Below are 27,062 nucleotides of genomic sequence, written 5' to 3' on the forward strand. Positions count from 1 at the left end.
GTGTTTAAAAATGAAGTTTCAGGTCTCTGTCATATTTGAAACTCTTCTCACACTGAAGACACATGGAAGTATTCTCTCAAGTGTGAAGCCTTGTGTGCAACTTAAAGCTTCCTTTGTGTGAGAAGCTGTTCCCACTGTCTGCAAATAAAAAGGCTTCGCTACAGTGTGAACTCTCATGTTGAGAGTGTTTTCTCTCTTTATCAGTGGCGGCTCGTCAGGGGAGGCGTAGCCTCCTTAAAATTTTGAGGTGAAATTAATTTCAGTTCATGTCTCAGAATGTGTTTTTTTTTGTTTGTAATACCATAAAATGTTACTGAAGTTGGAAAGTGCATCTCTATCGCTAATGTGCCGAATCTGCTGATATAATTACAACTGCTAGGTGATAGAGAAGGGGAGAGGGAGGCCGGGGAGAGCTGAGCTCTCGTGTCTCCGTTTTAAAAAAATAAATAAAAATAGCCAATCAGCATCGAGTGTTCACTTTCAGTGCTGATGAGTGTTGAGAAAAGAAACCTCGTAGAGGAGGCAAGCGTCCCTTCTGGTATATCAACCAATTATCATAGAGACGTAAATTACGTGATATTAGTTTGAACGTCTCGCGCTGCACTGGTAAGGCACCAAGTACTTATGATGAGCAGCGTTACTGAATATTTGATCGCCAACAGATTTACCAAGCTGTCATTCAAACAGTACATATACAAATTTAAAAAAAAAGGGAAAACACGTCTAAGCCGGACATAGAATACAGCTATCGGCTTAATTTAATGGCACAACAGGCAGCTCTCTTTTAACAGACTTTTAAGAAGGGATGGATGTTTGCTTCGAGTAATAGGCCAGGTAAGTGAAATTATATTATGTTGTTGTATGTGTGTCGGTTTCTTTACATTTTCTGACTAAAAGCAACCAAAAAGCCATTTTAAAGCGGTTAAGCAATAATAATAATAATCAGCAGGGATCCCAGACCAATACAATTAGTGTGCCTCCGAGCCGCCACTGCACTTTATTGGACTTAAGGTTTACTTTGTTTGAAACCCTTTCCACACTGACCACATGTGAAAGGCTTCTGTCCAGTGTGAAATCTGGATGTGGATTTTACGGTTATGTTTTTGATTGAAACGGTCCACATTGATGGCAGGTGAAGTTAGTGTTAGATTTGGTCTCGTTTGTTTCATCTGTATGGATTTTTCTACAGCTATGAAATCATGTCTCTCATATGGATCTTTCTCTTCTGTTTCTTCCAGCTATTGATTCTCTTTCAGAACCATCAGATCTAAAGTGAAAAAGACAAATATAAAGTTAACAGCAGTTTAATAGACATCAAGACCAAGGCAAAAGTGTTAAAACATCAAACCCAAGATTATGCATAAAAACAGTGTTATTTTAGATAATATTTTCTGTTACAAATAGATGTTACAACAAACAAGTATGGAGTGCCACAAGACTCTGTATTTGGTCCTCTGTTTTTCTCCTATGCTGTCCCTGAGGGACATTATCATTAGAGCTCTCTATGTTATGCTAATGATACTCAGTTGATACTCATGCCTCAAAGCAAGACAAAACTGTTGGTCGATAATGAAAATAATCACCAATTAATTCCATTGTTTACTAATCATGTCTGCAGGCAATGCATGAAAAAAAGTAGTGAATATCATTTCTGTGGATCCCTTACAGTCTGGAAGTGTAGGGACTCTCACCTGTCTTTTCATGCGTGAATCAAGGGTTGTTTTCTGTCTGAAACGCTTTCCACACTGATGGGAAAGTCTTCTCTGCAGCATGAACTCTCAAGTGTGACTTCAGATTTCCATTTTGTAAGAAAGTATCCCCACACAGTGGACAGATAAACTGCTTCTCTTTAGTGTGAAGTCTTACATGACTGTAGAGGCTTACTTTACTACCGAAATTCTCTCCACACTGATTACATATAAAACAATTATCTCTTGAATGTATTCTTCGCATGTGGTTACTAAGGCTTTCTGCATATTTGAAACCCATTCCACACTTGTCACATGTGAATGGCTTCACTACAGTGTGAATGTACATGTGATCTTTAAGATTTCCTTTTTTAACGAAACTCTTTCCACACTGTTGGCATGTGAAAAGCTTCTCTCCGGTGTGAATCTTCATGTGCTCTTTATGGTTTCCCTTTTTAGTGAAACTCTTTCCACACTGTTGGCATGTGAAAGGCTTCTCTCCAGTGTGAATTTTCATGTGCTCTTTAAGGTTTCCTTTAAGTGAGAAACTCTTTCCACACTGATGGCAACTGTTAGATTCAGAGTCTTCAAACGAATTTGTTTCAGTCGGTATGGATTTTTCTACAGCCATGAAAACATGTCTCTCATATTGACTTTCCTCTTCTATTTCTTTCAGTTCTTCATTCTCTACTTTCAGTGCCATCATGTCTAAAGTGAAAAAAAGACAAAAACAAGTCAATGGCAGTTTGATGGCTTAAAGCAACAGACATCAAAACTAAGATAAAATGTCAAAACTAATATTATGCTACAAAACAAATTGCTGCATAACAATTAGTAAAATTACAGCTTAACCACTGACGTCACATGGGCTGTTTTAACGATGTTACTACTTACTATGTTTTTGGGCCTGAAATCATTTTAGTTACATTGCTGTCTATGGAGGATCAGAAAGTCCTCGGATTTCATCTTAATTTGTGTTCCGAAGAGGAGCGAATGTCTTGCGTGTGGCATGTGGGTGAGTGATTAATAACAGAATTTTTTTTTTGGGTGAACTATCCCTTTAAGAATATTCATGAACAAAAGGCAACAAACCACATTTTGCTACAGTTTATCCTAGTTACAAAACGGTCGTCACAGCTGCTCATGTTCTGTTAATTTCTATTCATATATTCGATGACTACATCATCTGCTGGAATGCCACTCCGATGTACACGTTAATGGAAGCTAGAGATTACGGTTTATAAAGTTCTTAATATGTATATATTTCGTACAAAAATGCATCGATTCGCTTCAAAATGCCTTTATTACTGCTATGGTGTTGCGGGACCCGAATGCAGGCGCTCAACTCTCATTCATCAAGAGAAGAGTCAAGCTTGGGTGAAACTTATTACTACGAGTATAACGCAAAACCAGGCATTTAACCCCCTCAAGTCAAGCAGAATTAGTTTAAATGTCAGATTCAAATGTTTGTAAATGCTGTGCTTACATGAAACTGCTTTCAGCTGCTTACTGTGCATTCACACCAGACGTGACTTGCGCAAATAAATCACGCTATTCGGGCGTAGTTGGACGCTTGAACATTTTGTGTTTATTCGCTTCATTCGTGCATGAAATTAACTTCACAACAGACGCGAATTCGCGTCATGGGAGGGGCTTCTGCCAGTTGAGTTCACGCAGCATTGTTATTTCAACCACCATTTTTATTCGGATAATTTTAAAAATATTACTGTGTCATGAAATGTAGTTTTAAAAGTATTTCAGGCGAGAATGTAGTTGGTTTAAACTCAAATATGCGGTTTATTTATAAAAACAGTGTCTATTTAAAAAATGTGTTTCGCCGATTTCGGAGACGAGCTCCATGCGATCAGCGGGAACTCAGTGCTCATGTATCCGCCTAGAGCACTCTCAACTCGGCTAGTCCTTCGGACATTTGCCGCTGGCTCTGATGTCTCTTTAGTGGTTCAAGATAAAATATAATTCATTTGGGCTAAATCTAATCTTTGGTCTTTATTCAATTAATCTATTGATATGTTTTATATAACACACACACAAAAAAAAAAAAAAAAAATATATATATATATATATATACACACACACACACACACATATATATACACATATATACACATGTGTGTGTAAACTATTTACATGCAGGAATAAAAGGTTCTTGATTGGAAGAGGGAAGAGTGGCATGTGAAATTTTCTTTTGATTTACAACCTTTATATATTGTAAATAATCTTTTCAACCTCTCTTGTAAATATTGCTATCTTTTTTCATACTTAACTCTTGTAAATCTTTCATCATTTTCAATATATATTTTTTTTTGTTCAAGTTTAGATTGTTATAGTTTTCTTGTTTTCAAATGATAAATGGAGCTAGCCTCCAAAAGGAATCCCTGTCTCGTTGCTGCATTCTCATTACACTATACCGTAATCACGTCACTACCATAACAAGCTAACGAATCGCTAAATTTCACCAAAATTCAGACAAATCAACACATTCCAACCCCCCCTCAAAAACCCCAAAAACACAATTCGCGCCAAATTCGCGCCGCCCATTCGCACAAAACGTGCCGCAGGTTGTCTATTCGCGTCTTTGCATTGACTTAACATTGAAATCACTCGCGCCAGACGCTCTATTCGCGTCTGGTGTGAACGCTTCATTAGAGTTCCTACTGCAGGTGTGAATGCAACCAAATGGCCCAGAGTGAAAATTAGTTCTCGGAGAGCTACCCTGGTGGTGAAAGCTCCCATGTTCTACAGGTGCCTCTTTATAGTCTCATTTGCAACAGTAGTCATGTCACAGGCTGTCAACAGCTAAAGTCCGTCTACACTGAACGCGACTTTTGCAAATCATTTGAACTTTGTGTTAGTACTATGTCATAAATAGAACAAGGCATCAGTTCACTGTCGGGGATTTGTCATGTCGTGCCACATCCAGTGTAGTCAAGACAGTGTCACTGATTATAATGGGTTGTATAGTATTCTGTTGCGCCGCTCGCATCTGGTGTAGACACAGTGAGAGCCACGCAGATACACGTGAACACTGAACTCCATTCATTTCCACGTCTATTTGTGCCTGAAATGAGACGCATGCACAAAATTGTCAAAATTCATGTCTCAGCAAGTATCCTTGTGAACACGGTTGCTTATGGCTAAACAAGCAAAAAATATAAAGCACTGTTTATTTCACTTGTATATTTGTTCTATTATATTTACCTATGCTTCTAATTTGTTTATTTTCTGTGCTGAGTCACTCACCTACAAAACCACCCCAATCATTGATTATTTTTTTCCAAATAGAGCTATTCAAGTCATTTGGTGATGTTTTTTAATATATATCACAAATAGCATAAAACAAAAACAAAATATCGCAATGTGAGTTTTTTTTCAATATTGTGCAGCCCTAATTGGCACAGTGGTTTACCAGAAAAATAAAACACTAAGGTTGCCGATCCCTGGTCTGTCCACATGGGACGACCCACTCCATTTCAAATAAATGTGCTTTAAAGAGCAGGTCATATGAGTTTTTGAAAAATATCTCTTTTGCAGCAATGTTAATTTCATCAACAAAGACGAGAACGAAAAATATTCGTTAACAAACATTTTTTCTGTGACTAAGATGAGACGTTGACGAGCTAAACCTAATATATGATGATAAAAACTATGACAAAATGTATGCAGTGTCTTTGTTAATAGGACGAGACAGGACTATAATGTTATTTGAGGACTACCGGATATTCAAAATACATCCTATAGGCTACTGTCTTGTCCTTCAAAATGTGCGTCCTTGTCATTGGATTGCAATCGTATAAGGGGCATTCGCATAGTCTCAGTATGGCAGCCACAGTGGATGGATAGACTACCAAAACACGAACTAGCGATCTGAAACAATGGCCTCAGCACCCGAAGAGGTAGGGATAAGGTGACCAGACGTCCCGTTTTTCCCAGGAGTCACAATTTGTTGTCGATTAACAAAGTTAGTGAAGAGGGGATAGGCGGAATGGCGCTGACAGAAGTGTTCTCTCTCGTGCACGCTCCATATCCAGCGCACGATCAGTTCTCAGCGCTCAACTTAACTGATTTGGTCTAAAGAGAGAAGAATTAATGACTATTTTTGTTTGAAAACTACATATAAAATAGCTACCAAGAAGAGGGTGCATTCATCCTCTATTTGCGCCAGACATGGACTCCTTCAATTTAAGGTCCTTTATCGTTTGCATATTTCTAAGGAGGAGTTGGCTAAGTTTTATCCAGAAAGTGATCCAATGTGTAATCGCTGTAAAGCAGATATTGGTTCACTTTTGCATACCTTCTGGACATGTGCTAATCTCAATAAATATTGGACATCTATATTCAACACTTTTTCTGAGGTGTATAGAGTTAATTTTACTCCCTCCGTTTTGACTGCACTTTTTGGGGTGGTACCCTCTAACATTTCTTTAACTAAACACTATTCAAATGCTATAGCTTTTGCCTCTTTGCTTGCACGGTGTCTTATACTCTTAAGGTGGAAACAGGAACATCCCCCAACACATGACCAATGGATCGCTAACATTATGAGGTTTTTAAATATGGAGAAGATGAGATGTACTCTAACTGGTTTAATGGTATTTAAACTGCTTAATTTTCTAACCTTAAATGTCTAATTACGTTGTTTTTCATGTTGGGGTTTTAGTTGTTGTTGTTTGGAAAAAAAGCACAGCAGAGAGAAATTTCATTGTGCTATGTTATTGTAAGCTGTCAAAAATCATAAATAAAGTGGAAAAAAATAAAATAAAATAGCTACCAAAATAAATGTTGGTAACTGCAGTTTGACTAAAATAATGACTAAAAATAATGACTAAAAGTTGACAAACTAGACTAAAACTATGAAAGACTCAAATGACTCAAATGTGACTAAGACTATTAGGCATTTTCATCTCAAGATAAAGACTAAGACTAAATCAAAAATGCCTGTCAAAATTAACACTGTTTTGCAGTTTATAACGTAGCTATCCTTAAATGAAAACAATCTGCACAGTTGTTAATCAAAAAAGGTGCACGATAATAAAGATATTGTCTCTCAAAAGAGAGTCGGTTCTGAATCACCTTAATAAGTCGTCATATTTTCGAATCTTTTGCCTGGTACCAGTATATGTCACTGAGTAACACATTTGCATAATCCCCGCCTGCCCGCGAAATACGAACCTGTCTGATTCGAGTCTGACCTGCCCACAAACACTTCCGCTAGTTAGTGTGTTTACATGATGTTGAGAAGACGCTGTCTTCAAGGATACCACAGAAATATGCATTTAAACCTGTTGTAGGGGACTCCAACACAATATTAGGACACTTTTTAAAATACCATATGACCTGCTCTTTAATTAGGACACTCATTATAAAAGTATAATTCTGTAGAGCGGGACATTTTAATAAGGATCAACTGACTGAGTTCAGTTTTGAGGATGAAAACCAACCCGTTTGTTCCTCAGTATCTTCTTGTTTGACTCTGAACGCTTCTTCGATCTTCAGGTCTTCACTCTCCACTTTAATAAACGTCATCTTTATAACAGCGTGTCACATGGATCTCGGTCGCCTCACTGGGAATATTTCTGTGTCTGGAAAAAATAAATAAATCCGAAGTAAATCTCTCCAGTCAGAGTGAGAGTTAATGGCCTGATTAGCCAAAAAAAACACTCAAAACTAGTGCCACAGTTGAACAAAAGAACACAAATCATACAAACACTTAAAACACAAACCTAATAAAAGTCGGGCAATTTAGTCTCTAAAATTCTTTGACTATCACCTGCTTTAATTTGTAGTGAGAGATACAGGGATGTTTTCATTGCATCGGATATGTGACTTTGCTCACAGCTGATTGGTCCAGTTTGGGTTTGCGATCTCTAACCCAGAATAGAACCTGATCCGGAGCAGGGTAGCTGTGTAGCGTGAGTCAAAACCAACCCACCTTCTTGAACCCAAAACTCAGAGTTTGCTCAAACTAAACACGAACTTACCCTGGGTGAAAACAAACCGGCTTCGTGCTACAGACCACAGATCTCAGAAGTTCTTGGTTCATAAAGTCACACACGACGAAGCAGATTTAACTGAGAAGCTGCTCCATCTTCACACGCGTTTGTGATTCACTAAAAGAACCGACTCTTAAGAGTGATTTGATGAGGAATGTTTTTGATTTCTTAAAAGAAGAACCTTTATTACACCCGTGTGTGTTTCACTGTATTTTCACTGGTGTGACATTCGATACAGTTTCTTTTTTTCTCATCACTACTTGCACAGACTGAACTCTTGTGCATGTTAAACTGATTCACGATTATAAAGAGACGCATCTTTAGCCGCGTGTGAATGCGCTTTACTCGGAAAATAGCATTCATTGATGTTGGATAAAGCGCTGTCATGTTATTCGCAATAATAGAGTAATTCATCTAACGGGTCTTGTAAAAACCGACCAGTCTGCGTCGATTTTAATTATTTAAATGCGTAAAACAACAAACCTTTCTTCAGCCGAATCACAACAGATGCAGGAACACGGCGCGGTCCTGTGACGTCTTCCTCTTCCGTTTTTTTGGCGTGTTACATCCTGTGTGCATATCGCCACCTACTGTTGCTGTTCTTCTTCTTCTTCTTTCTGGAGTTTTTCTTGGCGGCTGGCACACAACGAAAAGGTGCATTACTGTTGCTGTTATGCAGTCAAGGTTTATTTATAAAAAAAATCTTACACACATATATACACAAATATTCCTACTGAAATGATTCTATGCTCCATCCCATTCCTTCTCCCCAGGATCCACCTGGCGCTGCATGTTCAGCTCCTCCAGACTAAATCCGTGGTCTCCTAAAGATCCAGAACAGAATAGAGCATCCACATTCAATATTTAAATCCTTTCACTTAACCCAGTAGTATATATGTATTTTATTAATATCCTGTATCCTTCTCTATCCTAATAAGTATTCCAAATCCCTATTAACCTTACCTTTTTTGTTTAAATATGATATTAATTCCTTTCTTTCTTCAACATACCTTGTACAATAATAAATTACATGCTCCACTGTTTCTTTCTCCCCACAATTCCCACATAGACCAGTCTCATGTATTCCAGTTATTACCACTACTCTGTCTGGTCTTACTTCCTCTACCCATGTTAGTCCTATTATGATAGCAACCATTTCAACAGTATAAACTGACAGTTTAGATGTTAATCATTTAGTTATGGATATATGGATATAGTAGTTCAATATCTTTAAAAACTTATTTTTTTCCTACTGAACAACATATAACATGATTTATTTGTTGACATTTAAAAACTCCATTCCATACTCCATATTTCCACCTTTTTAATAGCTGTTTGCATACTTGAAATCACTTGGATTACATTTTGACCTCTTCCAAATAGCACCATCATCAGCATATAATGCACATCCCACACCATATCCCAAATTGACAAAAATATCATTATTCATAATGTTAAAAAGTATTGGACTCACTACACTTCCTTGTGGAAAACCATTTTCTGCCTTAAAAACTGATGACTGAAACGCTCCTATTTGTACTATAAATGTTCATTCAAATAAAAACTGATAACCTATTATACATTTTACCATCTATTCCTATCCTTGATGGTTTAACAACCCTTCTCTCCATATTGTGTCATAAGCTTTTTCTATATCAAAATATACTACTGCCATAATTTCTTTCATTTTTATTGCCTTCTCTATTTCGTCACTCAACTTTAATGCAATCCATTGTTGATCTTTTACCTCTAAATCCACTCTGATATTTACATAATTTAACCTTCTTTTCTAACTCATAAAATAATCTATGAAGTATGATCTTTTCCATTAATTTACATAAGTTTGATATTAAAGCAATTGGTCGATAATTTCCCAGGTATGTTAGATTTTTGTCTTTTGAGGTCATGTCGTCAGACTCTTCTTCGGTTGGCAAACAGCTTTCGGGTGCATTACCGCCACCCACTGATTTGGAGTGTGGACTAAGGATCTAAATCACTATACACCTCTTAGAGGGTTAAATGTGGCTTGCATCAAAAAACGTTGTTTTACCACCACCTTCTGGATTATGTTTTGTGCAACGTTACTCCAGTTTATTTCCTCCGGCTTATTTTTCTCAATCAAAGTATTCAACTCATCCAATCCATTTTAATTAGTAAATTACAAATATTTCTTCTGCCTTTTCCATTTACACCACTTTGCAGTATATCTTTTATTCCTGTCCACGACAACACAATTCTTCTTTATTCTTCTAAAATATTTCTCCTTTGTTCTTCATATCTTCTGCAACTTAAAAAACATGTTCTATGGTTTCTAATACCTGACAATACTCCCAAAACCTGTAGGATGCATTCCTATTCATTCGATAGAATGTATCTGCATACTAGGGAATACCAATATGGTGGCACGGTGGCTTCACTTTTATGACGTCATGAGCAATCCAGTTCTCTATTATAGGTCAGTGCATACTATTCAAATTACTGTGTCCTACTCTTAATCTCGTCATCACTATTTCTTCTCTCCTAGTTCCTCGCCAACTCTATACCACACCAATCTTATTCTGAATGGCATACAAAAGTCTTCCTTTAGCTTATTCCCTGACATTGCCATTCTCTCAAGGTTTCTTTCCAAACTATACTTTTGCCTTCATATTTTGACAGCTTAATTTTTACTTGATTCAGCTTTGAGTATTGAGAACACTGTGAGGTCCTTACAGTTCTGCGCTCCAGTATAAACATCTAATGAAAGATATAAAGAAAGCATGTTAACCGATCATCTCTTCTTCTTTACTAGTTATAGCAAATAAACATGAGTGAACATCAGAAGGTATCTTGTTTCAACCGTAGAAAGATGTCAGTACATGCCCTTTTTGAAGTTCAAGTCCCACCAGTAATCTACTCTCTGCATTATGATTGGTCAGATCACATGTCAATCAAGCTCTTGCAAAGAGTCAATTCAGTGGTATTTAAAAAATTTGACTGCTTTTGCTGCAATGCCAGCTAAATCCATTACTGCTTATTTACTGCAAAAACCTCCAAGTCCACGTCCTTGTACAACAAGACATAGTAAACAGCTGCAAATGGAATCTTTCTGAACGTACTGGAGCTGTTGATAGCTTCCTTTTTCTGCCATGTCCAGGTAGTGTAACCGTCGTTCCTTTAGGTTTGAACTTGTGAACTTTGCTTCTGACAGTGTCTCTAGGAACATTCAGTGTCTTTGCTATCTTTAGTTGATTAGTTGACACGGGTTTGTTTGAGAAATGTAAAATTAAATCCTAATTTTGTCTTTATGTCTGCATATTTTACTCTGCGTTTTTGTAAAGATTTCTGTTGCAGCTGATATCAGTAAGTAACTGTTCTAACTGTCCCAAGTCCTATTATAGTGTTAATTTTAAAAAGATAGCACATTTACAGTGCTTATAGCTATCTTAACTTATGGTTAACTAACATTCCATTATTTAAGCATTTAAGTTCCTAGATGATTTTGTAAGACTGCGTTGGGTGGACCTCAGTCCCTCTAGGTGCCTCTGGATTATTATTTTTTTATTTATGTACATTTTAAAGCTAAATTCATCAATCTAGTGCACTTTGAGAGCTCAAAATTGGTCACTTGTCACAGAATTGACTTGTACCTGAATTTTAAAGTTCTTCTCAATTCTTTAATTTGAAGACCAAGATACTGGACTTTATCCTTGAGTGAGAATATCATAAATACTATGTAATTTATTATGAATTGAAAGCACTTCACAGTTACATTCAGATATAAGACTGTATTGATAGTTTTGAGCTTTCGATAGCATCGCAAATCGTTCTTTTAGACCATCCTATCCTATTTGTTTTCTAATGGAAAGTTATGATTTTTGCTACAGAGACTTTTATTTTGGTCTGGTGATGTGACGTCACATGGGCAGACACTCTTGTGTGAGGGGGTCGATGGCAGAAGCTTCAGCGAGAAGTCGGAAAGGAACTGTGAATGGAGCAGAGAGGTTTGAGTGGGGGGATAGTGAAGGGAGTATGGATGTAGGAAGTGAAGAGGAAAGTGAAAGATCTTTAGGTAATGGCTGGAAAGAAGTAAGGGGAGAAAAACGGAAAGAAGTTCGGGGAGAAAAACGGAAGAAAAGGAGTGATGTAGAAGAGTCTGATGAAAAGAGTGGGGAAAGTATAAGGTGCATCGTAAGGTTTGGAGATCAGATTGGGGCAAGCAAAATTAATCCGTTAAAACTGACAAAGATCATAAATAGAGATATAGGAAATATTGATTTCGCTAAAGTTCTCTCTGATGGGAATTTGCTAGTTGGATGTAATAAAGAAGAGCTAGCAAATAAAATTCTCAAACTTAAGCAGAATGGAGCGATTAAAGTTGTCAGCACAAACAGAGTTGGAGATAAAAGTAAAAGTAGTGGCCAAAAAGGGTTCATTTTTGGTGTTCCTCTTAATATAGGTATGGAAGAGTTTAAAGGTAACCTAAAGGGAGCAAAGATAATAAATGTGCAAAGGATTAAATCAGGTGCATATGGAAACAGAAGAGACACTGAAACAGTAGTAATAGAATTTCAAGAGGATGAAATTCTAAAAAGAGTAATGATGGGTGTGATGAGCTACATTGTAAGAGAGTATATACCTGGAGAAGTGAGATGTTTTAATTGCCAAAGGTTTGGGCATGTTGCTACGAGATGAAGGGGACAGTGTAGATGTGCTCGTTGTGGAGAAAACCATGAATATGGCAAGTGTGAGGAAGGCGTACAACCAAAGTGCTGCAACTGTGGAGAGGCACAGAGGCATAGTGCAGCATTCAGGGGATGTGAAGTATTGAAAATGGAAATGGAGATTCAGTAAAGGAGGGTGGAGAAGAAGCTAACATATGCAGAGGCAGCAAAACAGGTTAAAGAACAAACTAAAGAGCAAAGAGGTCAGTCAGGGGTTTCAGTTAAAGGAAACAAAGTTCCGGAAGAATTTATGATGATTGAAAAGAAAAAATTGGTGAGTTATAAATAGTAAAGCTGGGATTGAATCAAAAACACAGAAGACTCAGTTAGTTGTTATAGCAGCAATACGGCATCTTGGAATGACAGGCTTGACCTGGGAAGAAGTCAGAGATGAACTTCAGATAAGATCAAGTCAAGAAACATGTGGATAATGCATATAGACGATTTCAATAATTCAGTGGAATGCAAGATCTCTGATAGCAAACGGTCAGGAGTTAAAGCATTTTATTGAAGATTTAAGTATAAAACCGGATGTAATATGTGTTCAAGAAACTTGGATGAAACGTTGTTTAGATTTTGGTATACAAGGGTATAGTATAGTACGGCAAGATAGGGAAGAAGGGATTGGTGCTGGGTGTGCAACATTTATTAAACAAGAAATTTCATATAGAATACTGGGAAAAGAAAGGGATCAAGAATATATTGCTGTGGGGATATGGGGTAGAGGACAGGAGATAGTCATCATAAATTATTATAACCCATGTAAAAAATTGGAATAAGAGAAGTTAAAGGAAGTACATGGTCAAGATAGACTTAGAATAGTATGGTGTGGGGATTTGAATCCACATAATACACTATGGGGAGGTAGTTACATAAATGCCAATGGTCAAGTTGTAGAGGAATTAATAGAGGAGAGGGAGCTGGTATGCTTAAATGATGGGAGGGGAACAAGGATAGAAGTTCATACAGGAATGGAGTCTGTGTTGGATTTGACACTAATTTGGCTAGTAAGTGTAATTGGGAAATTTGGGGGAATCTAGTATTGGGAGTGATCATTACCCAATAGTTATAACATTGGATATTGAGACAGATAGAACTGTAACTCAAAGAGGAGGAAAATTGGTATTTAAAAAGCAAATTGGGCTAGATTTGTGGAAATGTGCGAGGGAAAAATGGCTGCAATTGATTCAAATCAAGATATTGACATCCTCAATGAAAAAGTATGTGCAGTAATACTAAAAGCAGCATCAGAATCAATTCCAAAAAGTAAAGGAAAAATGACAAGAAAAGCTGTTGGACAGACAAGTGTAGTAAAGCTGTGAGAGATAGGAATAAGGCTTTTAAACTTCTTAAGAGAAGGCATAATTATAATCATCTAGTTTTATTCAAGAAAGCTCAAGCAGTTGTGAGGAGAACTATAAGGCAAGCTAAAAGAGAAAGCTGGCCTGGTTTCTGTAGTGGAATTGGAAGAACAACTCCAGTTGGTGATGTGTGAAATAAGATCAAGAGAATGGAAGGTAATAAGAAAGAGTGGGAATATCCAGTATTAGAGTCAGAAGGAGAAATAGCTGTAACGGATAAGGACAAAGCAGAAATGCTAGTAAAAACATTTGCACAAATACATGGGTCAGGGAACTTAAGTGAGGAAGGAAAGAGGAGGAGAGAAATAACAAAAAGACAAAATATAGAAGCATTGGTAAAAAGTGGGGGAATGGAGGACCAGCCAATTAACTTCCCTTTCAATAGAGATGAATTGAAGAGAGCTATTTGTAATGCTAATAAAAAATGTTCATCTCCAGGAAAGGATCAGGTCGGATATATAAGACATCTTAAAGAGAGGGCTGTGGGAAAATTTTTAGAATTATATAACAGAGTATGGGAGGAAGGAAGACTTCTGAAAGTTTGTAGTATAATAGTAACTATCAGAAAGCCAGGAAAAGATCCTTCAAAACCCTCTAATTATAGACCGATAGCTCTTACATCGAATGTCTGTAAAATAATGGAAAGGATGATAACGGAAAGGTTGACATATTATTTGGGGGAAAAAAGGATTACTATCAAAATATCAAAGTGGTTTTAGAAAAGGAAGAGGAATAATGGATCCTATTGTATCTTTAGAAAATTAAATTAGGAAAGCGCTAAATTTTTAGGTATTTATTTTGATGCAAAACTTACTTGGGTTGAACATATATATAAAATAGTGGATAAAGGTGTTAAACATCATGAGATGTATAAGTGGAGTGGAATGGGGGGCAAGATTTTCTTCACTAAAAATGCTCTATGTAGCACTGATACGGTCTGTGTTTGATTATGGTTGTGTGGTAGATGGTTCTGCCTCAAAAAACCTGTTGGAAAAACTTTGTAAAATTCAAGCTCAAGCGATGAGGCAATGTTGTGGAGCAGTAAAGACTACACCCATTCCAGCTTTACAAGTATTAGTAGGAGAGATGCCACTAGAAATTAGAAGGAAACAATTAATGGTCAATTATTGGGCTAACCTCCAGGGCCATAAAGATGAACATCCCACAAAAATGGTCTTACAGAACTGCTGGGAACAAAATGAAAGATGTAGAACAAGTTTTGGGTGGAGTAGTAAAATATCTGCAGAAGAAATGCAAGTAAATAACATCAAGATGAGCCCAACAGTTGTTGAACCATGGGTTTACGTAACACCTCAAGTAGATTTGCATTTGTTGGAAGTTTAAAAAACAGAAAAAGAAGCTGACTTGTCATCTGCATTTTCAATATACTGTACACCAGAGTCCAATACCCCTGGCATATACAAGTGTATACAGATGGCTCAAAAGATCCAGAACATGAAATAACTGGGGCTGCTGTTTTAGTTCAAGACAGTGATGGCCAGTGGATCTGTGGAGTAAAGCGAACTTCAAGTCATTTGGCAGTTTATACTGTAGAAATAATGGGAATGCTCTTGGCATTGCAGTGGGTTGAGGAACACAAACCTGAGAATGTTTTAATTTGTTCTGACTCAGTTTCAGTCTTAAAGAGTTCGAAATCTTTTAAATCATGTCACCAAGATATTCTTTTTAGTATCCTACAATCAGTTTTATATGGGTCCCAGCACACATAGGAATAAGGGGAAATGAAGAAGTGGATAAATTAGCAAAGCAAGCTCTACAGAGAGAAACGATAGAGATACAAGTTCCATTAAGTAAATCAGAGATTAAGGTTTTAATATGGGGTAAAGTGATTAAAGAATGGCAAGTTAAGTGGAACAATGGGGAAAAGGGTAGAGTCCTTCATAATTTAATAAACAAAGTAAGTCATAATATAAGGTGTACAGGTAAGTCAAGGAAAGAAGAGGTTATCTTTAACAGAATATTGCTAGGGCACTCAAATTTAAATAGCACTCTTAAAATAATAGGGAAACATCCAAATGGGTTAATGTTGAAGAAACAATACCTCATGTATTTCTTGAATGTAGTAAGTATGAACGGGAAAGAGGAAAAGTGATAGTAGAAATAGGAAAAAATGGAATTCAGGATCTTAATTTTAAGGTTTTAATAAAATGGCCAAGTGAAATAAATAGTAAAGTATTCTTTGATTTTATAAGAGAGACGGGGTTGTTATATAGAATTCAGAACTCTGTTCCACACTCCGGAGCAGAAGGTGGCGGTAATGCACCTTAATTGCGTTGGTGCCAGCCTCCCCTTAAAAACCAAGAAGAAGAAGAAGTGACGTCACATGGCTGCACCGTGCTCCTGCGTCTGTGATTCTCTTGAAGGTGTGTTCTAGAGAATTGTAGCGTGAAATGAATTATTAACCAATGTTATACTTAATGTAGGGATATTAAAGAACGTTATTTTGTGCGTGTGAAGCGTATCCACACATGAGTAACAAAAAGCTGCGTCTAGCATCCAGACGCTGGCCAGTAGTGATGAGAAACGGGAGTGTTCCGAGTCATCTGAATCACTTGCATTTCAGGATGATTCAGTGATTCGATTCACCGCACGCTGACGACACCTGCTCAAGTGTAACACAAACATTTAATGTTAACGCTTACAAACCAACTCCAAATGTTTTAATTAGAGTGGAATATATTGAATATAACCTACAAATCAGTAAATACTAAATATAAATCTTAATGCAAATGTGAGCCTTAGTATAATTTGTGTCCTTTTATTTATTTGAGTGCTAGAATTAGTTGTTTTTTTTTGTCCATTAAATATCACTCTGATTAACACCCTCACCAGTGCGCTGACTACTGAACCAGGAAGCTGAATGAGATTTAGTTTGCATTTCTATTTCTCTCTGTTGATTATTCTCATCTTAAACAGGTCAAGGTGTCCAAACACACAAGAAAAACTCCAGGTGAAGCGACTGAGATGCACGTGACACTGTTACAAAGATGGAGTTTATTAAAGAGGAGAGTGACGATATGCATATAGAAGAAGAATTCAGAGTCAAACATGAAGATACTGAGGAACAAACAGGTTGGTTTTCATTCTCAAAGCTGAACTCACTCATTTGATCATTATTAAAATGTGCAGCTTTACAGAAATAGAGATATAAAAATAATACAGAAGTAGCCTATAGAAAGCAGTTATTTTTAATTTACACTGTATTTTGTTGTCTGTAAGTGAATTTTTTTTCTACTTGTCCCATCAAGGTGCTATGCTAACGTACATATCTGAATGTAAATAGCAGGAAATGTTCATTACAAAAAATAAAAATAAGTACTATGTCAGAATCACCAGCCTACTTGTAAAATAACAAAACATTTCTCCAGCTGACACAGCTTGGTAGAGTCACTGCATGCTGTTTATCTTTGTTCTTCGTTTAAAGAGCTTTAATTTTATTAACAGTTGATATCAAAGACCTAAGTAGTTCACTAAAGAAAACATCTGTTGTGCCCGTCGCAGCTTCTAACAGCATCCGTTGTAAATGAATCCTCAGAAGTAGGGATGCAACGTTACTATTTTATCAGAAAATTCTGAGTATCTGCCGATACTGATATCGATCCGATATAGTTTTTTCCATCAATTAAAAACAAACAAAAAAAGTGAAGTATGGTGACCCATACTCAGAATTGGAGCTCTGCATTTAACCCATCCAAAGTGCACACACACACCGTGAACACACACACACCCGGAGCAGTGGGCAGCCATTTTTGCTGCGGCGCAGTTGGGGGTTTGGTGCCTTGCTCAAGGGCACCTCAGCATAAATGCGCAAATTTACCTGATGTAGCCCCTAAAATGAGACACGAGAAATAGAAAAACTGCAATATAATAATAATAACGCTATCATAACATTGTTTCGTCTCGTTTTGGTCAGTGAAAATGAAAGAGACATTTTAGCATAGTTTTTATTTTGTAAACCACATTTAGTCTTGTTTTTAATCATCAACAATATTGCATTATACATTTAATTATAGTCAGTGTTTCCCCTGCCATTATATTGGGGGGGCGGCCCGCCACCCCAACTGCACCCCCCGCCCCCCTTGAAGGTCGAGGTAATTTTATTTAATTACATTTTCTCTATAGCACCAGATCACAACAGATATCATTTAAAGTTACCTTTTCGATAGAACAGGTCTATACCTTGCTCTTTTATTACACAAACTAAATAACCTTATGTTATTGATCTTATTTACATGACGCATGTCAATTCGGTCTCTACGTTACATGGTCACACTCTCTGTATCACGCACAGCGGAGTACCGTCCCGATGCGTGCACACACACACACACACGTGAACACATTCCCACTAGTATTTAGAAATATTAAGCCGCATAACGACTATTTAAATATGAATTCTGCGTGTCTCTGTGTTAATGAATAGTGCAGCCGAGTGGTTTGGTACTTGTACTGAAGCACACTTGACGCTTACGGTGATATTAACCTCTGCCGTCTCACCATGACGTCATAAATACATGAACCACATCTCCAGAGCTGCTCCGAGAGTCACTTTATGAGCAATTGATGGTTTAATTTTTGTAAATCTATCCTCAAATCTATCCTCATATCATATACACACAGAAATGAAAAGGTATTCACAGCAACCCGTTAAACTTGCCCTTGCGAAATATAGATTGTTCAGTATAAGGCATAATAGGAATAATCATATAATATTTATTTAATGTTTTAATTGACATTTTTCAAATAATTAAATTTTCATTACTTAAAAGATAAAATAAATGAATGTTTTATGCCTTAGAATTTCTGAGCAAAAAAAATCATAAGGGTATTGTAAGAATAAAAAAAAAACTTTTTTATACTCTCAAAAAAAAATACACACTAAAAAACAAAATTTTAAAAAAAAAAAACAAAATTTTAAAAAAAAAAAAAACATATAATACCCCAAAAAACATGTAATTTTTCAACAACTTTTAATAAATTGATGTTAAATTGTTTGAGCTTCATTATTTTAATTCATTAGACATGCTTTCGATTAAGAAAATTGATTTTAACCATTAAAAAGGAGTCCCCCCCCCAAAAGCCATAAACCTGAGGGAAACACTGATAGTCATCGTCACATGACCAGCATTTACGTTGCATCTCGTCTCGTTTTCGTCACGTGATAATGGTTTGTTGACGACGATATTTAGTCATAATTTCTGTTGACGAAAGCAACACTAAAGGTGTGTATATATATATATATTAGTATAAAATTTAAAGACATTTCTTTTAAGTGCATAGCACAGTAATGAAAGCAGCAACATATGATAGATATGACAGAACAAGAAAGACTATTAATAATCTATAATTGCACAAAAGTCTTATATGAAAGACTGCAATAAGGAGCAGCACAGAATGCTTATGCGCATCCTGTGTGCAGAATAATGTGCTTGAATCACAGCGCACAGCTCTCCGCATAGAGAATTTCAAAGCACAAAGAAAAGAGATTTGGATGCTTAGTGTATTAAATCTGTGCAATAGTTTGAAACTTTTCTTTTAACAGTTTTAAATCTCAATTATTGTGTGCTCTTTAAAAGAGTTTCATTGTCTTGACTGTGGTAATCGAACGCAGTTTGAATGCTGAATTAGAAGAGTTTACTTAAACTTGAAGTTAATTACTTAAATATTCATCTGTACCTTGCATTGAATTATGGATGAGCTTCAGAACACATGAAAAATAGTGCACGGAAACTTTATGGTGCTTTATAATGTTTGTGCGCCTTTTGTGCACTTAACAATAACACAGAATAGTATGCGCACAATATTGGATTTAGATCAGGGTTCCTCAATAGGCGGCCTGGGGCCGGAGAGAAAAATGTTTGGCCCGTGCTAATTTCAAATAATGTGGCATGAAAATTCAAACACAGCATCAGAAAGTGACATTAACTTACGTTGTGTCTACACCAGACATTAGACACATTTAACACTGAATAAAGCACATAATTCATTACCTGAGATTGTCACTGTCATATTTTGTATGTTGTCCCTTCCACGACGTCGCAGAAAATAAAAACCATTTCTAAAATAGAATTCCGTGTCGCTTATTGTCACGTGTCGGTGTCGCGGGTGGTTAGGACAAAAACTACATGCAAAAGATACTTTTTATTGCGTCGCATCATGTCTGGTTGGGACACACGGTGTTAAATTTTGATCTCCCCCCAAAAAATCTAAGTATAAAAATATTAATGCTGACAGATCTAATAACTGAATCTGCAATTAGGGAAAGTGGAGAGAAGTCGTCCAGTCTGGAGATGAGCAGGAAACAGTTGATTTGCATGGCAGACATAATCAACAGGGAAAGTTCTTCTGTATCTAAATGCAAAAATGTTAATAATTGTTTGAATAAAACAGACTACTGCATACCTGCCAACCTGTATGCATTTTGCATAGCGGCTACACATTTTGACCTTAAAGTATGCTGGTACGATTTGTCAAACTACGCAACAATCTAGTGACGCCTCTGTCCACACGCAGTATTCAAAAAAAGCAACAAAAAAAAAGATGATGAGTTCAACCAATCAGAGCGTTTTTTTTTTTTTGGTTTTGCATTTAAACAATTTCTGCATTTTATTTCTCTCCTAGTAGCCTATAGTTTATAGTTTCAGTTCAAAGCGGCTCGAGTTCGCCCCGTTAGATGCTCTGACAGAAAGGCTGCATGTGAGGCTGACAGAGACACACTGTTTAATGTGTTTGAGATGTGCTGTTTTCCTTAATCCATAACTTACATTTCACAGGTATATTCTCCATCAGTAAATGATAAAAAAGCCATGGAAATATTTCCATTTTGCTGTCAGAAGAGCAAAATTTTGATTCATGTTCATGGACATGAATTCCCCCCCCCCCTTTTTTTTCATGTCACTCAGCACGACTTTCAGTTTAATGCATTTCAATAGGGATTGTATTGGTGCAGGGTACCCCTTCTGTTTAAATCTTCACATTTGTAAAACTAGAGATTATTTTATATTTATTACTTTGGAACACCTAACACCACACTTTATCCTAAACCTACCTACTTCTCAATGATATAAGACACAAGTAAATTTAAGTATAGGCATATGTATTTATTGCAAAAATTTACCACAAACAGTATAACAGTATTACAAACATTTTGTGTTGCATTCCAAATCTTTCGAAGCCATGCAAGATTGTTATATGAACAGATCGAGTGAAGGTTTTATTGCTTAAATAATCTTGCTCCGTGAACACACAAAGTCACGTCTCATACAAAAAATACACAACGCAATCTCTCACGAGACACAAAATCCAATTTCGGGCGGCAATTTTGAATCTGCACACTAAATCAGAGACGGTGATCGCTTTTGTGTGCGTTCTTCAGAATCGTTTTACTAGGGAACATTTATATGGTATTTATTTTTTACTTTAAAATAGTGTTTGTTGTTATTGCATGTTATCTTGTGTTTTATATAATATACAAATGGGTATGTTTAGGGGTGGGGTGCTAAAACATGTAAATTGTGTAAAAAAAAAAAATATATATTATATGGTGGCTGATTAAAAATAAATCACGGAACGTGTTGCAGTGACAGAAAGAAAAACATGGCGCAGGCATGAAAGTTACTCCCTACTGAAATGCATTACACTGAAAGTCGTGCTGAGTGATATGAAAAAAAAGGGAATTTGTGTCCGTGAACGAGAATCAATAGATTAAAATTTTGACTATGCCACGAAATGCCATGAGACTGGGTTGCCCTAATCAGAAGATAATCTAGGATGAGTGTTTCTTCTCCTGAACTGATGTAGCAGCACACAATCTTCTCACACTAAGACACACAACATAAACTCATAAAACATAAAAAAATTGATTTTTACAGGGATACTGAGACTAGCTTATATATAGCTGCTTTTCCACCATCGGTGCAAAAGTTTTTAAATCCACCTTTCTACTGTCTCCAACATATGGATACGATTGTCGCATTTCTCCCCAGTGGCAGTTGCACAAAACTTTTAAATTGGTCATGAAGCAACCGTTACCCTTGGCTTATTCACCATTTGTAAAATAAGTTAGGAATAATTAATGACGGGCTGTTGGATTATTAGAAAAATAATGCACAACCAAGGTGGTGATGCGAAGTGGAGTGGTTGGTACACCTCGAGTGTGCATTCATTTTTTTATAATTCAACGGCTCGGAATCTTAAAATGCTATTGAGAGTACAATTAATTTCTTCCGCATTTCACTCAATGCTGCTGTTTTGGTTTAACTGGTGACCATGTTATCTGGTGACCAACTTCCTGGTTCAGGTCTGCACTCCAGATATGATGGAACGACTGCAGCAGATTCGCCGATTCTGAAAGCACAAACTGACGTGATATTAAGCTGTTTAATAAACACAGACTTGCTCATTACAAGGTTTTGGTATTCTTGTAAATATTACAAATTATTGGTATGATCGCCTGTAACGGCTGAAGTACGGAAAATGCATAAAAGGGTCTGCTTGGCACGGATTTCGAACACGCGAGATAAAAAGAGGTGCTAGATGTGACGAGCTGTCTGACTTCTCTAGTTCAGCCGCAGATTTTTGGAATGAAGTCAGGATTTTATTCTCGGCGTTACATTACGCAGCTGGCAGGATCGAAGAAATGTGCCCGTGTTAACTTGTGACCTGTGTTTACCTATTATGAAAATGAACCATGATTATTATAGTAAAAGTATATTACATTTTATGGTTTATTATGTTAAAGTATATTTCACTGAGTCTCAGACAAAGGTAAATTCGTGGTTACTATGGTTTTAATTACAAACGCTATTGTTAAACTATTTTTACTATAGTAAAAACATGGTACTTTCTCGTCAGAGACTAGCTGATTCCATTCATAGCAGACTAATGCAGAGAGAGAGAGAAAGCGTGTGAATTACCTTTCTTAGTCTGTCTCTCTAAAAACTGTTTGGCAGCAGTCTCTACTAACAGTAAAAGTTTAAGTTCATTTGCTTCACGAACAGCACTGTTGTTACCTCGCTTGTGAGAAATATCATGTAGCTTTTAAATGATTAAACTATCTTACTGATAAAACCGTCAGAGTAACAACGTTTAGCTTGTGTGAACTGTTAAAACATTGATGGCTTGGTTTTAAATCTTTAAGTAAACATCAAAAGTTGCACACATCTGCATTTATCATGTTTGTATTGTGATCTCGCTAGTTCCAATTATTTATTTCTGATTAGTTTTCTGATAACTTCTCTTTCTTGGTGAAATGATGGGGTTGCGTGATGTTGTTCCAGAGAGGTGTGTAAAGGGCGGGTTTTAGTGAAGCGTTGCGGAGCTTCTGGCACCACCGGTGGAAAAGCAGTGTGATTTTGGGCTCGGTGCTACAGGTATGAGGCTATTAGCCCCGCCCGGCCCATTTAAAGCACTGGCTCGAACTGGCCCGACAGTGGAAAAGATCAGAAAAACACTTAGCTTCTTTGCTAATTAGCACACGAAATACCATTCGTATACTACTGCTGCCGCCTCACCGAAAGTTGTACCAACGTTCTTTTTTATAGTAGCGCCCCCCCAGAAACAGGTGGATAAAGTAGCAAAAACAATTCCATTCAATACTCCCGCGCTCTGAGCATCGTCTTCACGTGTGAACTCCTCTCTGACTGCGCTTAGAATGTCTGTTTATCAGACAGTGCATGCATATAGCCAAATGAGTTCTTTTTTACTGCTAATTGCTTTTCGACGGTTTAAAATCTTGTTTTTAGATTGCATTGCTAAAAACGCATGCAAACGATACGTTTTCATGACCACATAGTACAGCAACATCACGTGAGTGTGTAACTGCGATAGAGACTATATTCCAAAATTTCTACCGACTGACAAATTTCCACCAGTTAATCATGTCTACCGTATATCGCCCACCTTTTGATGTCGCCATGACACAACAGTAGGTAATTAACATAAAATGCTGCCATTCATTTTGAAAACACTTAACGAAAAGCAAAAATTAAGGTATCATTTTATAAACTTAATATTAGTAGTTCACTATTTTGTTTTAAAAGCCTTTTAAATGTTAAAAACCATGGCTTTCAATTACACTGTAATGTTTAATGGCTATAATTATTGTCTTAAATTGAGGGGGAAATGGATGTAATAGAAAGAGATCAGAAGTACTTGTATCAATGATATTTGCCTTAATTAATAATAGGCTTGGTAATATATTGGTAAAAAAAAGACACCATTAAACCACATATTTTAATTACACAATCTTGTTGTTTCTACGTTACGTTGGAGATTAATTTGGAGATTTAATGTGAAATTGCATATTAATATATTTATATTGTCAATGTAATATAAAATGTTGTGATGTTTGTTGCATTGTGCCATTAAACTGGTTTTAACTTGTATTTTTTTTTATTTCACCTCAGACCTGATGGCACTGAAAGAGGAGAGTGAAGAACTGAATGAAAATGAAGAGAAAGATCAGTGTGAGGAACATCACGAGTTCATAACAGAAGAAAAATGTATTAGTTGCTCACAGAATGAAAATACTTCCTCACCAAAAAAAGCTCAAAAAACACAAACTACAAACCTTAATTCCAACACTAGGATTCATAATGGAGAGAGCTCTTTCACCTGCCAACAGGGTGGACAAATTTTCAATCAAAAAGAAAGCCTTAAAGTCCACATGAAAATTCACATTGGAAACAAGCCATTCATATGCTCTCAGTGTGGAAAGAGTTTTACAGAGAAAAAAAACCTTAATTCCCACATGAGAACTCACACTGGAGAGAGACCTTACACCTGCGAACAGTGTGGGAAGAGTTTCACACGTAACGGAAACCTTAAGACTCACATGAGGATTCACACTGGAGAGAATCCATTTGTATGTGATCAGTGTGGAAAGAGTTTTACGCAGAAAAAACAACTTTATGCCCACATTAGAATTCACACTGGAGAGAAGCCATTCACCTGCCCTCAGTGTGGTAGGAGTTTCACACGTAAAGAAAAACTTAAGACTCACTTCAGGACTCACACTGGAGAGAAACCGTTCACATGTGATCAGTGTGGAAACAGTTTCAGATATAAAGAAAACCTTAATAATCACATGAAGATGCACTCAAGAGAGAAGAGTTTTAAATGTCATCAGTGCGAAAGTAGTTTCACAGAGAGGGAACATCTTAAGAACCATGTTAAAATTCACATGGGAGAAAAGCCTTTCATGTGTCACCTCTGTGGAAAGAGCTGTTCAAGAGAAGGACACCTCAAGACTCACTTGAGAGTTCACACTGGAGAGAAACCTTTCACCTGCCCTCAGTGTGGAAAGAGTTTCAGGTTTAAAGGAAACCTAAAGGCTCACATTAGAAGTCACACCGGAGAGAAGCCATTCACATGTCATCAGTGTGGAATGAGTTTCTCATACAGCACAGAGCTGAAACATCATTTGAAAACGCATTCTGGAAAGAAACTAAAATTTTCCACAGTGTGAAAACAAAAAGCAAATGTGAGACTTTGTTTGTGTCCTTTATTAAAGAGTATAAGAAAAATGCTGTGTGAAAAAATGCCATGCTATGTTCACACCAGCCTACATCTGTTCATCACCTTCATTACTACTTCTTTTATGTCTTTTATTTTCATATTTATTCTTTCTATGGGGTTAGGGTTTCAGGAACCCTTCCATCTAAGATTCATGCTTTTTCCCCTTTAAATAACCTACACACACTCACACAAGTCCTTTGAGAGAGGACAAAGTTACAGATACAGATCATGCCGAGTCATAAATAAATTAGTCATGACAAAAATTGATAACCAATGTATTTTTCCAAGTATCCACTATGTTAGTGATTATAATGTTAACTTGCTTGTTTGGGAGCTTGTTTAATACCGTAGGTTGTTGGACAGTGTAGTGAACAGCACGTTCCAGGGCAAGGTTTATGGCAGGGCTTCTCTATGACCACAATAGTGGACAAAGGTTTGCTACATTTTGATGGGCTCTTGGTGGACTAACATAAGAAAACTGTCCAACACAATCAGATAAAGATGCTAGAGCAACATCCAGACACCTCGTAGTGGGCAAGAAAAAGACCTCTGGTACCAAGCTTTTCTAAATGTGTGTACTGTACAAATAAGTTCATCAGGAGGACAGAAGGGTGGTTAGGGCGGTCTGTGTAACGCTTTGCAGTTCTTTGATCAATTTGCAACTTCAAAATGAATCAAATGAAAAATAGGTTTCAAACTTAAATTTTCTATTTTTTGGAATACGTCACAAACGGATAATTGACTCTCTGTTTAACTGTCAGTCCTACACCTTTGGGTTGCTGCTTCCAAATTAGATTTTGTAACAAACAAACAAAAATTTACTCATTCTAGTTTTCCATTTTTGTGTTCCGCTTGCTGTTGGAACGTAACGTATTACCACAGGCTGAGGGGAGATTAGCCTGTGGCCGTGGCGCGGACACAGAGCGCTGTTGTGTAGTGTCCTTTGGCACCGCTGGCCACGCAATTTTTTTTTTTTATCCTCTACCCAGTATGACAGAGGGGCGACACGGTGCATCCGGATTTCAGAAATGTAAAATAAATAATAAAGTGTGATAATACTATTTTATTTTAAAATAAAAAGGGAGTATTAAATATACAATTATTTTAAAGTACATTTAAAAATAAAATGCTAATATTTTTATTATTATTTTAATTTGAACCTTTATTATTATTTTTCATTTGAAATATTAAAATTTTTCATTTTCAAACTTAAAATCAGCAAGCTTTTATGTTGGCGGGTTGCTGGCAAGTAAGTATATGCGCATCCACTTCCAGGTTTAGTGCTGCAGATTGTGGAGCATCAGTGAATGAAATGTCAGTTTTGAATTGTGCTTTGAAAACATTAGTGGGTAGCCTAGATTTACATATAGTCATTTAGCTAATAAAGATTTATGCTTTCAGTTTGAATAGAAATCTTATACAGTGCAGTTTGTCGATCTAAAATGGTAATTGTGCATTAACAACTGTTAATGTCGGTACGCAAACGCGTGCTCTGAACTAATTTACACAGTTCATTTCTTATTTTGGATGCGCATGCAGACCACTTATGTGCATCCCTGATTATGAAACATACGTTGCCTTAATAAAAAATTTCTGTAATTTTAATTTTGACAGATAATACATTTTATGTACCTAAACATTAAACACTACTAATGGTGATTAGAAGTGATAGCCTAAGGGCAGGCTATTACATTTCAGAACAGTCATATGAAAATAAGCCTGGATATATATATTCTTGTTTTAAATGTCAAATTAAAATAAGCT

The 27,062-nt window shown here is 36.7% G+C and overlaps 2 protein-coding genes across 5 annotated transcripts; one reads left to right on the top strand and one right to left on the bottom strand.

Moving 5' to 3' along the window:
- Window positions 1–956: 956 nt before the first annotated feature.
- LOC109113420 (gastrula zinc finger protein XlCGF7.1-like) lies at window positions 957–8,314 on the bottom strand. Of its 3 annotated transcripts, none has more exons than XM_042722878.1 (4): window positions 8,183–8,314; window positions 7,148–7,288; window positions 1,692–2,396; window positions 957–1,267 (listed from the first exon to the last, which is right to left on the bottom strand). In XM_042722878.1, exons 2-3 carry the CDS (start codon window positions 7,230–7,232, stop codon window positions 1,711–1,713), a joined length of 771 nt encoding a protein of 256 aa, XP_042578812.1. In that variant the 5' UTR covers window positions 7,233–7,288; window positions 8,183–8,314; the 3' UTR covers window positions 957–1,267; window positions 1,692–1,710. The 3 variants fall into 3 exon arrangements, with proteins under 3 accessions (XP_042578812.1, XP_042578814.1, XP_042578813.1); XM_042722880.1 differs by lacking the exon at window positions 8,183–8,314 and adding an exon at window positions 7,688–7,849; XM_042722879.1 differs by lacking the exon at window positions 8,183–8,314 and adding an exon at window positions 7,477–7,677.
- A 6,865-nt stretch (window positions 8,315–15,179) lies between these two features.
- On the top strand, window positions 15,180–26,293 carry LOC109071574 (gastrula zinc finger protein XlCGF8.2DB-like). 2 transcript variants are annotated; one of them, XM_042722852.1, is made up of 3 exons: window positions 15,180–16,147; window positions 16,701–16,856; window positions 24,188–26,293. In XM_042722852.1, exons 2-3 carry the CDS (start codon window positions 16,772–16,774, stop codon window positions 25,246–25,248), a joined length of 1,146 nt encoding a protein of 381 aa, XP_042578786.1. In that variant the 5' UTR covers window positions 15,180–16,147; window positions 16,701–16,771; the 3' UTR covers window positions 25,249–26,293. The 2 variants fall into 2 exon arrangements, with proteins under 2 accessions (XP_042578786.1, XP_042578788.1); XM_042722854.1 differs by lacking the exon at window positions 15,180–16,147 and adding an exon at window positions 16,264–16,396.
- Window positions 26,294–27,062: the final 769 nt, after the last annotated feature.

The sequence above is a fragment of the Cyprinus carpio genome, chromosome B4 (genome assembly GCF_018340385.1).
Source record: "Cyprinus carpio isolate SPL01 chromosome B4, ASM1834038v1, whole genome shotgun sequence".
Classification (NCBI taxonomy): domain Eukaryota; kingdom Metazoa; phylum Chordata; class Actinopteri; order Cypriniformes; family Cyprinidae; genus Cyprinus; species Cyprinus carpio.